This window comes from Budorcas taxicolor, chromosome Y, assembly GCF_023091745.1.
Source record: "Budorcas taxicolor isolate Tak-1 chromosome Y, Takin1.1, whole genome shotgun sequence".
NCBI lineage: Eukaryota > Metazoa > Chordata > Mammalia > Artiodactyla > Bovidae > Budorcas > Budorcas taxicolor.
The window spans coordinates 375,599-393,381 of record NC_068936.1 but is presented as its reverse complement, the minus strand read 5'-3'; the positions used below and the strand labels follow the sequence as shown (position 1 = coordinate 393,381).

General features: G+C 43.0%; 1 protein-coding gene across 1 annotated transcript; it reads right to left on the bottom strand.

The window, feature by feature from the left end:
* Positions 1 to 203: 203 nt before the first annotated feature.
* LOC128071039 (eukaryotic translation initiation factor 1A-like) lies at positions 204 to 16,995 on the bottom strand. Its single transcript, XM_052664031.1, has 6 exons — positions 16,980 to 16,995; positions 14,953 to 15,036; positions 9,484 to 9,587; positions 8,373 to 8,423; positions 1,192 to 1,273; positions 204 to 298 (listed from the first exon to the last, which is right to left on the bottom strand). Exons 1-6 carry the CDS (start codon positions 16,993 to 16,995, stop codon positions 204 to 206), a joined length of 432 nt encoding a protein of 143 aa, XP_052519991.1.
* Positions 16,996 to 17,783: the final 788 nt, after the last annotated feature.

Sequence of the window (17,783 nt, the reverse complement as noted above, 5' to 3'; positions counted from 1 at the left end):
AGAATTATAAAGTCTTTGAACGTTTAAAAAGTTTGCCACGGTGGCTTCTGAATACTAATGAATATTCAAATTCATGGATACATACGCCTCAATATGTATTCAGTTCAAGTGTTCAACCTCCTGAGACCTAAGACGGTGAAAGATCGGACTACTTTCATGTACAGAACAATAAGAAGCGCACACACACACCGTTCAGCCTGGACTTACACCTCAGTGTCTTCATCCTCATCTGCACGATCCTTAAACTGGATTTCATCATCATCTTCAGGATCAAAGCCGTCTGTTTCACTAAGTTCGACTAAAAACACAGTAAGAGCATCCTCTTAAAAACACAAAATCAAGACGTTACTAGAGAAATTGCTGACTTAAAGAAATAATACTGGATTAAGACTAAAACACTGAACTGTACAAGAAACCGCTTGTAATCAATCTTCGATTCAACAGTTTCATTCCAAGAAAAAAATCTTCCTAACTGCAAACGTATCACAGAGAACAAACTCACAATGAAACCACTAGAAGAAGTTCGCTGACAAGAAAGTATTGACCTGATTCCCATTTATCTTAGTATTTCTTACACGGCCTAATGGTCATCAGAATCTTCGCTCTGACTAAAAAACACCTAACTTTATAATAAAATGCACTGTAACAGAATAACTAAAATTGCTATCATGTTCAAAATGTGAGTTTAGTATACTTCCTCTTTTTTGCTACTAGAAACATATTTTAATCTCTCCAAGCTTCCTAGAGGAAGAATAGAATACTTCTGTCCTTAAGAAATAAAAGTAAAACACTCTCCACACAACACCACAACGGTACTCTATTTACTAAGAAAAACTGAATGCGCCTCCATAAAAATCAATACCAGTACCATAACTGTTGTCATCGAGTAGCTGCAACCCGATATACTCTCTTAAGAGTTGCTTAGAAGAGGCATCCCTTTAACAATTCTTACGTATAAGTCTAGAGTCTGTAAACTTTTTCATTCCCCACCAAAAGAACATATTGTAGGAAGAGAATCCATTACTAAGTTGTTAATATACTGAAGTATTTAATACATACTTAAAGTGAAGTGGAGCATATATGTAAAAATACATTAGAGAGAGAGAATTCTGAAACATCTGCTTCACCTAAACACTAACTAGCCAACGCTATGAGAAGACAGGGAGATGTAAAAACTTTGATATTAACTACCGTATTCTGGAAGCTCTCCATAATCCTTCAGACTTCTGGCTTCATCTGCACTGTACTTTAAAATGACATCTGCTTTGTTATCCTTGGAGAAAAACAAGGAAAGATCAAAACTGGTTATGCAAAGAATCATCAGTTGTCTTGGAATATACTTTCAAATCAAACACACTTAAGTAAAACCTCACTATTCTCTCACCTTCCTTCTCACACACACACACACACACACACACACACACACACACACACACACACATCCTCATGACAAAGTTTGCATGCGTGACCAAATAAAGTATAGACTAGAAAAATGATGTATACAATGCACTGAATCAGAGTAAGAAAAGGAAATACAGGTGGTGGTGGTTTTGTAACGTTGTCCTTGTCCACACTCGAACGCTGTAGTTCAAAGTGAAAGTGGTAGTTTTACCCAAGAGAAACCTTTCTGTAACCCACAGTTCTTACAGGATCTTACTGATCCGAACTGTCTGTGGTCCTTTAGAAAGACACCTATGCCTTCCTAAAACCTGACGGGCTTGAAGTGAAGTCCTCGAGTGTTCATAAAGCTCTTCTGGGTGTTTCTGATGCAAATATGCCTGAGAAGTACTGCCCTAAAACTGTTCCCTTATCTCCATTTTAAAGAAGCTGAGCCACTGACAGAGGAAACAATTCTGAATGTGGACAATTAACCTAGAAAAGCCCTAAAGAAAGGCAACTGAAACTATCACAGTCATAAAACTGCAGTGTAATACAAACCAACCCTTCTCAAACTATAACGTGCACAGAAAACACGTAGCTATTGTGTTAAAACTCTGAGTGCAACTCAGTAGCTAATAACGTGCTAATATGGTGATTGCAGCCACGAAATTAAAAGACGCTTACTCCTTGGAAGGAAAGTTATGACCTACCTAGATAGCATATTCAAAAGCAGAGACATTACTTTGCCAACAAAGGTCCGTTTAGTCACGGCTATGGTTTTTCCAGTGGTCACGTGTGGATGCGAGAGTTGGACTGTGAAGACAGCTGAGCGCCGAAGAATCGATGCTTTTGAACTGTGGTGTCGGAGAAGACTCTTGAGAGTCCCTTGGACTGCACGGAGATACAACCAGTCCATTCTAAAGGATCTCAGCCCTGGGTGTTCTTTGGAAGGAATGATGCTAAAGCTGAAACTCCAGGACTCTGGCCACCTCATGCGAAGAGTTGACTCACTGGAAAAGACCCTGATGCTGGGAGGGATTGGGGGCAGGAGGAAAAGGGGACGACAGAGGATGAGGCGGCTGGACGGCATCACCGACTCCATGGACGTCGAGTTTGAGTGAACTCCGGGAGATGGTGATGGACAGGGAGGCCTGGCGTGCTGCGATTCATGGGCTCGCAACGAGCCGGACACGACTGAGCGACTGAACTGAACTGAACTGAACCGGACACCTCCACAGAGTGGGGATGCTGCTATTATCTTTACAGTATGATTTGAGTAACAAGGGTTTGTAATTATCCACAGCAGATTAAAAACCAGAAGAGCTGTTTGTGGCTCTCACTTTAAAGTTAGTGTTTTAATCCCTTAATGGATTAATATAACTCTGGTTGCACTGCCCATAAAACAAAGAATTAAACTGGGAACGAACGATTCTTCGATCCATTTCCGGGGTTATATGTAGTTAAACTGAAATAAATGGATACACGTTTACAGACAGCGTCTATGTTTCTGGTCATCACATAGAAAAAATGGAAAGGTTATACATGGATGATCGAGATCACAAAAACATACCAAGGGAAAAGATTCAGTGAAGTCCCAGGATATAAAATCAACATACAAACATCAGTTGTAGTGGTAATGTGTCCATAGTACCCAAAGTAATGTACGGGTTCCGGGTAATTCCTATAAAATTCAAGTAGCAGTTATTTTCAGAGACAAAGTTATATGGAACCATATATACACACAATCCTAACCGCCAAAGCCATCTTGAGGAAGAATAAAGCTGGAGGACACACACTTCCTGCTTTTCAAGCACAACTGTCCAAACAATATGGCACTGGCACTCCACCAGTAATGCAGATCCTGGAACAAAGCTGAGCCCTCAGAAATAAAATGTTTCAAAGACAGTCAACGAATACTTATGAACGGAAGCGAGATCACTGTGTAGAAAAGACGTCCTTCCCAATAAACGGGACTGGGGAAACAATACTTAACATAAAAGCGGACCCGTATCTTACACCAGAAACTACCTAAAATTACCCTGAAAGAGATCAGAGAGTTAAACACAGACCGGAAACCATAAAACTACTGCAAGAGAACACAGTGTAAAACCACCAAATGCTGCTCTTGCTCTCTGCTTTTGGGACAGGACACCAAACCCATAAGCAACACCAGCAAAACCTAGTAAGTGTAAACACTTCACACTAAATCGCTTTTGCACAGAAGAGGAAATTGTCAACAACAACTAACCAAGACAGTGTACTAGATCGGGAAAGATATTTGACCACTAAAGGGACTAACATCCAACGCAGATAAACCCTGCCATTGGCAACAACACGGATGAACCTGGAGAGCAGTGTGCTAAGAGAAACCAGCCACCCAGAGAAAGCGAACACTGCAGGACCTCATTTATATGTGGAATCAGGACTGAACACAAACTCATCAAAGTTCAGGGACGCTCCTAATCGCTCAGCTTTGAGTGACCTGGATTTTCTGCACAAGCCTGAAATGAAGAGAAGAACTATCAGTCGCCTGGCTGAGTGTCAAAGGTGTGCCCCAGCAAGCTCAGAGCCTACAAGGAGAGGCTGAGAGGCCTGCTGGTTTTTAATGAAACTTCAAACACGGGCTGTCTGTGACCGTATAAACAAGCATTCAGTGGCCACATGCAAGGAAAAGATACATGCCATACCCAATCTGTTTCCGCAATCACTCAGCAAACAACGGCAAGGAGAGAGAGAGAACGGGAGAAGAGATCTGGTCTCCCGTCTCACCACCTTATATGTGCATTTTCTAGTTTTCAGCAACAAAAACAACAAGAAACACGAGGCACACAGAGAAAAACGAGAAGGTGTTTGGTCACATGCCAGAAAATAAGTAGTCAATACAGAGCATGGCTGAGAAAGCCTAGAAGCTGGACTTCACAGAGATAGTACCTCAGGTCGCATTCATAAAAAGAAGGCAAGAAACAGTGTGCATAATGTTCTTTTGGTTGTGAACAATATTTCACTAGAGAATCAAGACAAACATATTCTTTAAGAGAAAACTAGTGGAGATAAAAAGCGGAGTAGCTGACTTCAAACTGTCTCTTTAATCACTGGGAGAACAATCACACCAGAAGACCAACAAGGAAACAGAACAGTGAAACTTGACAAATCAGGAAGTCTCAGGTATTTACAGGAAACATGACCTGATAACAGACTAGAGAGAGACAGCAATTATTTCACTCAAAATTTAGTGACGCACAAGCGACGGGTTTGACGCAGAAATCAAAAGGATTTCTGTCTCACAAGTCGTACGTACTCCAAACACTGAGATCATAGTGGGCAACTACCGAGTAGTTCTCTAAGTAGTCATCTCAGATTTATAACTTACACATTAGGAGACCTAGTCTCTGCCTTGCCTTTCTCGTACAAGCCAAAAAGAACCCCTTTTTTGGAGACAGAGGTTTTGCCTGACTTAATTGCATCGTCTACAGCAGGGACTTCTCAAACCTGGATTTGAGACCTTTAAATTTAAAACTCGTAACTGAGAACCCAATGTAAAATTACTTATTTTTTCTTTTAATGAGGGAGAATACTAATGAAAATCACTGTTATTACGCTACTGTTCTTATTTCAGCAAAGGTCATTTTACAAAATATTTAACAAGCAAAATGGGCAGAGTCCTCTGGTGGTCCAACGATAAGGACTCCAGGGCTTTCCTCGGCAGTATGCTGGGTTGAACCCCTGACTGAGGATCTAGGATCCCACAAGCCGCAGTGCCATCAAATATTAGAGAAAAAAAATGAAAGGAAAATGAATAATCTAGCCCTGTGAAATATATATCATAAGATACGAAGATAACTTCTCATTTTACCACAGAACACTGAAAACGTCAGCCTGCAGCATAATCCCTGAAAACCTAGCACAGAGCCTTGGATACACCTGGGCTTAAAAATTTACACAAGAGCTAACACCTATCCTACTCACACTCTTCCAGAAAATTGCGGAGGAAGGCAAACTTCCAAACTCATCCTATGAGGCCACCGTCACCCTAGTACCAAAACCTGACAAAGATGCCATAAAAACAGAAAACTACAGGCCCATATCACTGATGAACATAGATGCAAAAAGCCTTAACAAAATTCTAGCAATCAGAATCCAACAACACATTAAAAAGATCACACACCATGACCAAGTGGCCTTTATCCCAGCGACGCAAGGATTCTTCCATATCCGCAAATCAATCAGTGTAATTCACCGCATTAACAAATTGAAAAACAAAAGCCATATGATTATCTCAATAGATGCAGAGAAGGCCTTTGACAAAATTCAACATCCATTTATGATAAAAGCTCTCCAGAAAGCAGGAATAGAAGGAACATACCTCAACATAATAAAAGCTATATACGACAAACCCACAGCAAACATTATCCTCAATGGTGAAAAATTGAAAGCATTTCCCCTAAAGTCAGGAACAAGACAAGGGTGCCCACTTTCACCGCTACTATTCAACACAGTTCTGGAAGTTCTGGCCACAGCAATCAGAGCAGAAAAAGAAATAGAAGGAGTCCAGATTGGAAAAGAAGAAGTAAAACTCTCACTGTTTGCAGATGACATGCTCCTCTACACAGAAAACCCTAAAGACTCCACCAGAAAATTACTAGAGCTAAGCAGTGAATATAGCAAAGTTGCAGGATACAAAATCAACACACAGAAATCGCTGGCATTCCTGGACACTAATAATGAGAAAGTAGAAAAGGAAACAATTCCGTTCACCATTGCAACGAAAAGAATAAAATACTTAGGAATATACCTACCTAAAGAAACTAAAGACCTATATATAGAAAACTATAAAACACTGGTGAAAGAAATCAAAGAGGACACTAATAGATGGAGAAATATGCCATGTTCATGGATCGGAAGACTCAATGGAGTGAAAATGAGTATACTACTCAAAGCAATCGACCGATTCAATGCAATCCCTATCAAGCTACCAGCGGTATTTTTCACAGAGCTAGAACAAATAATTTCACAATTTGTATGGAAATACAAAAAACCTCGAATAGCCAAAGCAATCTTGAGAAAGAAGAATGGAACTGGAGGAATCAGCCTGCCTGACTTCATGCTCTACTACAAAGCCACAGTCATCAAGACAGTATGGTACTGGCACAAAGACAGAAATGTGGATCCGTGGAACAAAATAGAAAGCCCAGAGATAAATCCATGCACCGATGGACACCTTATCTTTGACAAAGGAGGCAAGAGTATACAATGGAGAAAAGACAATCTCTTTAACAAGCGGTGCTGGGAAAACTGGTCAACCACGTGTAAAAGAATGAAACCAGATCACTTTCTAACACCACACACAAAAATATACTCAAAATGGATTAAAGATCTAAACCTAAGACCAGAAACTGTAAAACCCCGCGAGGAGAACATAGGAAAAACACTCTCCGACATAAACCACAGCAGGATCCTCTGTGATCCACCTCCCAGAATTCTGGAAATAAAAGCAAAAATAAACAAATGGGATCTAGTTAAAATTAAAAGCTTCTGCACAACAAAGGAAACTGTAAGTAAGGTGAAAACACCGCCTTCTGAATGGGAGAAAACAATAGCAACTGAAGCAACTGACAAACAACTAATCTCAAAAATACACGAGCAACTTATGCAGCTCAATTCCAGAAAAACAAACGACCCAATCAAAACATGGGCCTAAGATCTAAATAGACATTTCTCCAAAGAAGACATACGGACGGCTAACAAACACATGAAAAGATGCTCGACACCACTCATTACCAGAGAAATGTAAATCAAGACCACAATGGGGTACCATTTCACACCAGTCAGAATGGCCTTGATCCAAAAGTCTGCAAGCAATAAATGCTGGAGAGGGTGTGCAGAAACGGGAACCCTCTTACACTGTTGGTGGGAATGCAAACTAGGACAGCCACTATGGAGAACAGTGTGGAGAGTCCTTAAAAAACTGGAAATTGAACTGCCCTGTGACCCAGCAATCCCACCGCCGGGCATACACACCGAGGAAACCAGAACTGAAAGACACATGTGTACCCCAATGTTCACCGCAGCACTGTTTATAATAGCCAGGACATGGAAGCAACCTAGATGTCCATCAGCAGGCGAATGGATAAGAACGCTGTGGTACATATCCACAATGGAGTATTACTCAGCCATTAAAAAGAATACATTTGAATCCATTCTAATGAGGTGGATGAAACTGGAGCCGATTATACAGAGTGAAGTAAGCCAGAAAGAAAAACACCAATACGGTATTCTAACACACATATATGGAATTTACAAAGATGGTAATGATGACCCTGTACGTGAGACAGCAAAGGAGACACAGATGTGTGGAGCGGACTTTTGGACTCTGTGGGAGAGGGAGAGGGTGGGATGATTTGGGAGAATGGCATTGAAACATGTATACTATCATGTAAGAAACGAATCGCCAGTCCAGGTTCGATGCATGATACTGGATGCTTGCGGCTGGTGCACTGGGATGACCCAGAGAGATGTTATGGGGAGTGAGGTGGGGGCGCGGGGGGGGGGAGGGGGGTCCAAGATTGGGAACTCATGTATATCCGTGGCGGATTCATGTCAATGTACGGCAAAACCAATACAGTATTGTAAAGTAAAAAGTTTTTAAAAACTTAATTAAAGTAAATAAATAAGTAAACTATGAAAAAAAATAATAAAGGAGGACAGAAGGATGAGCTGTAGCATCTATCCGAAATTATAAGAGAATATTTATTACTTACTGTATTTAAAATAAAGAAAGAAACAACCAGTCTTCCCAAAAATCACATGCACCATCAGTCAGCCAGAATCCTATCATCTTAAACATCGTGGATCATGACAAATTTTGATGCCAGGAGGATGACAACCATAACTGGCTAGAACTGGCGAGAAGATGCATTTTACTGCATCATCTGAATACTGATATCGATGATTCCTATATTCAAGAACATTATAAATTCAGCTGTAATTGTTACCTGGTAGTCTCGGAGACCAATCAGTATAATATCTGAGGTATTTATCCAAACCTATTGAAAAAAACAACAACAACAACTCACGGTCTGTTACGTGTAAAACGCAAACAACAGTGTTTGACGTAAAGCCATACGTAATACAGAAGATACAATTCCTTCGGTACATGAAAAGTATCTAGTAATAATTACGGCGAAACTACAGATGCGTGTGTGTGTCATGTGTGCATGTGGATGTATCTGTGTATTATCTGTGTGAGTGCTCATGCCTATGAGGCACAGTTTAGTTATAGATGCTTACCGTATAGTAATCGAAAACTAAAGCTAGGCAGTTCAGTTTGGGTCCAATTTTCTAATTTAGGATATTACAATATATAACAATTTCACTTCAATTAAAGTCTTTAACTTTACAAAAGCGTAGTTCTTTGTCACATGAATCACTTTAATTCACAGATCGCTCTGGACATTTTTCATTCTTTCAAACAAATGAAAATAAGTCATATACACACATATAGCCATCTAGTAACCAATCGACATCGATTCAGGCCCCTAAATCACTAACTGGAAAAGAATGACTCAACAGAACAAAACTGCTTTTCAATCCAAAAAATTACGGTTGAAGGAACTTTTAAACAATATGATCAATCAATGTGCCAAAACTACTAAATAAGGTGCTTTATTACGTTCCGAACACCACATTTAGCTGTTCCCACAAAGCAAAGTCTTACCCAGGACCATACACTGGATTTAATTAGCAACGAGACTCCTTTTGTCTTAAAAATAATTTTCAGCTGTTTCATTTTTCTTTCTTTCTTTCACGGCTTAACATTTTTGTTAAGAGTCTAGGCCATGTGTTTCATACACGGAATCTGTCTGTTTCCCCAAGAGCAAACATCTCTGGCATACGTCCAGCCTAGGCGTCACAAATCATTCTTTCTAAATCTAAGTCCAATCACGAAAGTTATCGAGGATTTTCTAGTTTTATGCATTTATACTGCCTTATCAATCACCGTTTTTGAAGTCTGCAAGAATTCACCAAGTTCACTCACTTGGAAGCACAGATAAATGTCTTAAAGGTAACTTCTGTACTAAAGGAAAACAGATCTCCAACACTGACCTGTTTCCTCAAGCTTCCTCGGATACGACATATCCGTGTCACTCCATCAAAACACATTGCTTCCAATCGTGCATTTCCCAACATCTTGGTTACCTGAGCATATTCTTAGGAAGGGGCAAAAAAAGAAGAAAGCAAAACAAAACCGTAAACTACTGTTCAATTTTTCTTAAAACGCCAACACTTGTTCTTAGGTTGGTAAGGTCACTTTTAGTGCTAACTTTAGACCAAACCAAGATTTAAAAAAGAACAAAATGTTCAAGTAGTAGAACAAGTGAGAGCTGTCTCAAGGTGACGTGTATTAATTTTATCCGCAAAAAGGAGAAAACTCTTAATCTCTCAAACAATGGCTATAGTCTCTTCCAGCTACACCTTTGCATTTAGCCTCTTGTTTTTAGAGCAAGGAAAAGTTGACAGAAGTGAAGCAGTTACTCCAAAATCACAAATGTTATTTCCACGAGAAGATACCTGCTGCTGGGCATGTTTATCTACTGATTTGAGAAAATCAGTTCAGTCTTGGTCTTCATGACTGCATGCTCTACCTTTGGACATCAAAGCGGCTCACTTCAGACTGCACCCTAAACGCTGACTTAGCAACCTCTCACGCTGAGTATTCGCAAAATCTCGGCTCTCCTTTCCCTCATTAACTCTACTGATAATCAACTGATCAGTCGGCTGATCATTAACAAACTTTTGCTTGGGAACACGTTGATGCTTTTTCTAAAGTTCTTAAAATGGTATTTCAAGGTAAAGCGTCAAATGTTTAAAGACAATTATATCTAAGCATAGTCAAGAGGCCACCTGATTCTACTGTCACTTGAAAACACTGACGTACGCATTAGCCAGTACGGGACCATGTCTTCTGGACTGAAATGACAAAAGCGGGCATCAGAATAAAGAGAAAGAAACAGGTAGTTAGTATAAAGCCGGTACAGTACTACATTTGTTGTTGTTGTTGTTTTTAACCGAGGACTAACATCAAAGTGACATCCACCGCAGCCACGAAATTAAAAGGCACCTGCTCCTTGAACTTTCAGGTATGACATAACTCACATCCAATCCCTGATGATTATACAGTGGAAGTGAGAAATAGATTTAAGGGACTAGATCTGACAGACAGAGTGCCTGATGAACTATACAGGAGACGGGAGCAAGGGACACTGCGCAGGAGACGGGAGCAAGGCCATCCCCCAAGAAAAAGGACTGCAAAAAAGCAAAATGGCTGTCCCATGGAGGCCTCGCAGGATAGCTGTGAAAAGAAGAGACGTGAAAAGCAAAGGAGTGAAGGAAAGATACACCCATTTGTATGCAGAGTTCCAAAGAATAGCAAGGAGAGATAAGAAAGCCTTCCTTGGTGATCAGTGCCGTGAAAGAGAGGAAAACAATAGAATGGGAAAGATATCAAGGGAACACTGCATGCGAAGATGGGCTCCAGAAAAGGCAGAAACTGTATGGACCTAACAGAAGCAGAAGACAGTAAGGAGAGGTGGCAAAAATACACAGAAGAACTGTACAAAACAAGATCTGCCCGACCCAGATAATCACCATGGAGTGACCACTCACCTGGAGCCAGACATCCTGGAATGTGAAGTCAAGTGGGCCCTTAGGGAGCATCACTAGGAACAAAGCTGGCGGAGGTGATGGAATTCCAGCTGGGCTACTTCAAATCCTCAAAGATGATGCTGTGAAAGTGCTGCCCTCAATATACCAGCAACTTTGGAAAACACAGCAGTGGCCACGGGCCTGGAAAAGTCAGTTTTCACTCCAGTTCCAAAGGAAGGCAATGCCAAACAACGCTCAAACGACCGCACTATTGTACTCGTCTCACACGCTAGCAAAGCAATGCTCAAAATTCTCCAAGCCAGGCTTCAGCAATGCATGAACCGTGAAATTCCAGATGTTCAAGCAGGTTTTACAAACGGCAGAGGAACCCGAATCAAGTTGCCAACATCCGCTGAATCATGCAAAAAGCAAGAGAGTTCCAGAAAAACATCTATTTCTGCTTTGCTGACTGTGCCAGAGCCTTTGACTGCGGGGATCCCACTGAACTGTGGACAATTCTGAAGGAGATGGGAATACCAGACCACCTGACCTGCCTCTTGAGAAAGCTGTATGCAGGTCAGGAAGCAACAGTTAGAGCTGGATACGGAACAACAGACTGCTTCCAAGTAGGAAAGGGAGCACATCTAGGCTGCACATTGTCACCCTGCTTATTGAACTTACGTGCAGATCACATCATGAGAAACACTGGGCTGGATGAAGCACAGGCTGGAATCAAGACTGCCGGGAGAAAATTCTATAAACTCAGATATGCTCATGACACCACCACTGACGAAAGATCCTCTCTAAGAAAGTGAAAGGAGAGAGTGAAAAGGTTGGCTTCAAGCTAAACATTCAGAAAACCAAGATCACGGCATCCCGTCCCATCACTTCATGGCAAATACACGGGGAACAGTGGAAACAGTGGCTGACTTTATTGCGGGGGGCTCAAAAATCACTGCACATGGCGACTGCAACCATGAAATAAAAAGACACTTGCTCCTTGGATGGAAAGTTACAACCAACCTAGACAGCGTATTAAAAAGCAGAGGCACTACTTTGCCGACAAAGGTCCGTCTAGGCAAGGCTGTGGCTTTTCCAGGAGTCATGTACGGATGTGAGAGAGAGGGCGGTAAAGAAAGCTGGGTGCTGAAGGACTGATGCTTTTGCACTGTGGTGTTGGAGAAGAGTTGTGAGAGTCCCTCGCACTGCAAGGAGATCCAAGCAGTCCATCCTGAAGGAGACAGATCAGTCCTGGGTGTGCACTGGAAAGACTGATGTTGAAGCTGAAACTCCCAACATTTTGGCCACCTGATGGGCCGAGCTGACTCATTTGCAAAGACCCTGATGCTGGGGAAGACTGAGGGCAGGAGGAGAAGGGAACGACAGAGGATGAGATGGTTGGATGGCATCACCGACTCTAACGGACGGGAGTTCGCGTACACTCCGGAGTTGGTGATGGACAGGGAGGCCTGGGGTGCTGCAGTCCACGGGGTCGCAAAGAGTCGGACTCGACTGAGCGACTGAACTGAACTGAACCGCTCCTTGGAAGAAAAGCTATGACGACAAAGGTCAGTATAATCAAAGCTCTGGTTCTTCCCGTAGTTACATATGGATGCGAAAGTCGGGACCATAAAGAAGGCTGAACTGTTGAAGAGCTGGAGTTTTTCAACTGTAGCGCTGGACAAGACTCTTGAGAGGCCCCGGGACAGCAAGGAGATCAAACCAGTCAATCCTAAAGGAGATCTACCCTGAATATTCAGTGCGAGGACTGCTGCCGAAGCTCCAGTACTTTGGCCACCTGATGCAAAGGGTCAGCTGCAAGGAGACCCTCAGGCAGGGAAAGCAGGAGGGCAAGAGAAGAGGACAACAGAAGATGAGACGGTTGGGCGGTATCACAGGATTCAAGGGACACGAGTCTGAGCAAACGCAAGGCTACCGTAAGGACAGGGAACCCTGGTGTACTGTGTCGTTCATGGGGTCCTGCAGGGTCACAGACATGGCTTAGTGGCTGAAAAACAACAACTCCTCCAAAGAGATCCTAGGCTAATCTGTCGTTATCCTCAAAGGTAAACGGGATTCAAACTATGGAGAGTCCCTTGGATCACAGGCCATCAGTCCAGCTTGGTACTCCGGACTGCTACACAGGAGAAAAGAACAAAGAAAAAGAAAACGATCATTTAAAACCTGGCCCTGAAAACAGACTGCTAATGTAAGGAAAAAATATGAAGGCCAACGACCAGCTTATCTTTAGCCACACATCATGTTTCAAATAATTAATAAAAATCTTTGGGTGTCTCCCTGAGCGTGTGTGTGTGTGTGTGTGTGTGTGTGTGTGTGTGTGTGTGTGTGTGTGTGTGTGTGTGTGTGTGTGTGTGTGTGTGTGTGTGTGTGTGTGTGTGTGTGTGTGTAGTGACTTGCACTGTGCAGGAATAACTACATGGCTCTGTTATGAAGTGCTGGAAATTACTGAAACAAATGGCCAGCCTGCAGACGCAAGAGACAAAGGGGACACACACGGCTCTGTTATGAAGTGCTGGAAATTACTGAAACAAATGGCCAGCCTGCAGACGCAAGAGACAAAGGGGACACACACTAGACTTCCGGGCCAGGATGATCCCGTGGAGAAGCAAATGGCAACACACTCCAGTACTCTTCCCTGGAGAATCCCATGGACACAGCAGCCAGGTGGGCTACAGTCCACGAGATCGCTAAAGAGTGAGACGTGCCTAAGCGCCAAGCAACAGGGCTAGAAAAAAGTACTTCTTCGGTAAGCTTAAATATCTTGAAACCGTGCTAATGGAGTTACATACGAGAAAGGCTTCGCTCTTAGAGGATGATATAATTAGGGCGAAAAACCGTAACTGTATGTAACTAGACCTGCCTACAGGAAAGTGTAAAACGGTAGGAGGAAACTGTGCGTGTTCCGAAAGAAAGCACAGGGAAAAAAACATTAAAGATTAGGGAGTGAGTAAAAACATACGAGAGTTGTACTCATATTTCAGCTCCTCTGTGGGGCTTAGCTATCCATTAAAGGGAAAAAAGGAAGTGTTTCAGTCAATTATTTTACTCTTATTTTAGTCTGCACTTACTCAAATAAGAGATAGTCAATTACTCAGTGACTTTATTAAACACACTCATGCGCTAGTGACACTGGAGTACTGAGGGGCTGAGGTCTTGGCATAGATTTCTCATAGCCTACTGAAAAATATTACAAGAGTAGGGGATTTTCAATGTTGGCAGCCAGGCTTGCCCCGCTCTCAACACTACGATTCACCGTCATTTATACCACGTTTCTCCTCAGAATCGAAACAGGACACCTTGTTTACACATGCCACATTAAGCCTGCAGGAAAAATAGTGTAAAGTGAATTATTTAATACAGAAATTCTGGAAAACGTAGGGCACTGGAATTGGGGAAAAGCTGGAGATACGAGGGGCTTCTGTGTGGCTCAGTGGTAGGGAATCCACCCGCCAATACAGCAGATCCCGGTTTGATCCCTGGTCCAGGATGAACCCACATGCCTCCAAAAAGACTGAGCCCTTGTGCCACAGCTACCGAGCCTGTGCTCTACAGCCTAGAAGCCGCAACTGCTGTGCCCACATGCTGCAACTACTAAAGCCCGGTCTCCCCAGAGCCTCTGTTCCGCAAGTCGAGAGAACACCCGGTTGAGAAACCTGTGCATTGCAACTACAGAGTAGCCCCCCTCCCCACAACTAAAGAAATCCCGTGCACAGTAAGGAAGGCCCAGCATAGCGCCATCCCCCCACCCCCACCAAAGAAAACCCACATAAACAAATAAAATCATTCAAATTAAAAAAAAAAAAAAGGAGTTATGAGACAACTCCTCAGGACTATGACTAACGTATGTTACAGATTAAACTCTGAAATTCACATTACTAGAAAAGGTATAAATAACCAAATTATTCTTACCTTGCCCATCTTCTTTAAAGACCAGGTCTCCTTTTTCATATTTGTTCTTCTTCTTACCCTTGCGTCTATTTCTGCCTCCTTTCCCTAAGTGATTGAAAAGTGAATAAAAATTGAAATCTAATTATCTGTATAACAGTTTACAAACTCAACTATGAAACAAGCTCACATAAGCTTTTACACTTTATGAAAACACAGGGAAACAAACAGGTTATCATTTAAATAGCAGTAAAATATCAACAGACCTCAAAAGAGATTTACAATTTAACCTAATTTGCTTTCTGGTTAGCCCCTTACAAATTGCCAATGGCTGTCTTCTAAATGCCTTACCAGATAATAATATTATCAACCACATAACCCATGACCAGAGATCACCATTAGCATTTTTATTATCCATGCTTTCCAGTTAAACCTGGATTCTATACCTTCTCTTCCACTATTTATTTTCAAATAAAAAATCCAAGACTAGTCCATGTATTTGTAAAGGAATGAAAACCGAAAAATCATACGTAGGACTGTCTTCAGTTTGGCATGAGAGTTAGCCGCTGCTTTAAAAGTCCCGCAGAAGGAAGATGGGAGATACCCAAGGCTGGAGGGAAGCCTAGGAAGATAACATTAACAAAAGTGTACTGAACATCTATTAAGCACCAAGCTGTAGTAGGTGAACATTCATAAGGTCAGTCCTGTTCTCTTTAGAATGCACAGTCTAACGTGGGCATCTGAAACTTCATTCTTAGAAGCAGAGGAGGAAACAAGGAACGTATGCAAATGTACACTCATTTGTAAGCTAAAAGTGAATTATATAGATTAGAAAAAAAATCAGCAGAAAGGCTGTGCCAGTCGGTCTGGGGACTCTAGAGAGCACTGAGCTGAAAGGCAAAGAAGTGTGCCCGGAATATGGCAAAGGTTAAGGAAGCCTTGAGAGCTAAAAGGAAGTGCCAGGAATGAATAAGGAAGAGAGGTTTGTTGTAGAGTGTGAAATGTGGTGCTATTCTGAAGGCAGTATTCTCATTCCTTGCACTTAACAGTTTTCCAGGAGGCATTACAAGGACATTAACATGACACAAGCAGAACTCAGGGCTGTAAAAAGGAGAATTCAATGAATGACCGTCCCAGTGCCCTGCTTCAGTTAGCTTGAAAGAAAGTGAAAGTGAAGTTGCTCAGCCGTGTCCGTCTCCCACGCTTTGCGACCCCATGGACTGTAGCCTACCAGCCTCCTCTGTCCATGGGATTTTCCGGGCAACAGTACTGGAGGGGATTGCCATTTCCTTCTCCAGGGGATCTTCCTGACTCAGGGATCGAACCCTGGTCTCCCGCATCACAGACAGACGATTCACCGTTTGAGCCAGTGCCGTTTTGGAAGTTACAAGTAAAGTTATTGTCAAATCTGATTATTTGTGACCTGTCTGCCTCAGAATAAGGATAAGCAGAAATACATAGTGCCAGCATCTATTTTATGAGAAAAGAAGGCTGAACACGCTGGGATATTGCCTGCCTTCTAAAGAAGGTTTTAAGGTTTGCCACGGTGAAAGTGAGAGGTAGAAGAAAGTAAACCGGCAGTCATGAACCTAGACGTGCGACAATGTTTTAGCTTCGTGTTTGCAAAGAAGCAGTATTTTCACCAGTAGTCAACTGTCCGCAAAGTAAACTGCTGACAAATAGTTAACGGACCCAAAAGAAAGAATCAGTGTCTCGTAAACAACCGCTAAAGGAGAGTCCTGGGAAGGGATGAAGGCCGGAGGGGCGAAGCCTGGGCTGCCCGAAAGTAGGCTTCTTCCAGTTTACTAACGCGCCTGCAGTTAAACTGGCATGAATCCGAAACTAATCGAGGTTTACCCTCCCTGTGAAATTGACAAAAAGGGAGAGGAAATTATACCGCTATGTGAACCGAGCGGGAGGAGGCAGGAGCGGCTTCTCGCTCCTATGTGGACTGTGCAGTCCGGCTCAAAGACATCAGCCAACCACAAGAAGCAGGAACTACCAGTGAGGGCGGCTGAGCAATCGGTGGTTCCCCGAAACCCAGTCATTACCTTTATTCTTGGGCATAGCCGTAGCCGCAGGCTCACTGTTTCCACGCAGCTTCCCGTGCGGCTGCCGCTGCCGCTGCCAGGTAATCCTCTGAGGCTTCCGAGGAACTAAGTTACACTCTCCGAACTGAGAACTCAGGAGACAAAGGCACGCGGCCTCGCTTAGCAGCAGCAAAATGGCGACCCGGCTGGTGTCACGGGGTTAACGTCACTTTCCTCGCGCATGACGCTACCGGCCTATCCGCCACGCACAGTCTCTTCCGCCCTAGCGAGCACGTGTAGGCCAAACCAACTGACTCCCGGTGCTCAGCAGTGTGAGTGACGCTGTGTCGGATTCCAGTAAAGAGTGATCGATTTTTGGAGAACACCGCGCTGAGCTTGGAACGAGATGTGTCAATATAGTGGAGACCGCGTGCACTTCCCCAGTTAGAAACCGCTCGAGCTAACTCATACTACTGAAGAGGCTTCTGCTGCTGCGGCGGCTGCTAAGTCGCCTCAGTCGTGTCCGACTCGGTGCGACCCCATAGACGGCAGCCCACCAGGCTCCCCTGGCCCTGGGATTCTCCGGGCAAGAACACTGGAGTGGGTTGCCATTTCCTTCTCCAGTGCATGAAAGTGAAAAGTGAAGTCCGCTCAGTCGCGTCCGACTCGTAGCGACCCCATGGACTGCAGCCTACCAGGCTCCCCCCCGTCCATGGGATTTTCCAGGCAAGAGTACTGGAGTGGGGTGCCATTGCCTGTTAATAAGCGCTCTTGCCTGACCATTTCTTCACTTAAATTGTATCCGTTGTCTCCCTTCTTGGAGAA

What these genes read in the sequence shown, in the direction of transcription:
- LOC128071039 (XM_052664031.1), bottom strand. An exon ending in CTTTAAAGAAGATGGGCAAG is followed by an intron (nt 9,588 to 14,952) that starts GTAAGAATAATT and finishes CCCCTTCCTAAG; the next exon opens with AATATGCTCAGGTAACCAAG. An exon ending in GAGGAAGCTTGAGGAAACAG is followed by an intron (nt 8,424 to 9,483) that starts GTCAGTGTTGGA and finishes TTTTTTCAATAG; the next exon opens with GTTTGGATAAATACCTCAGA.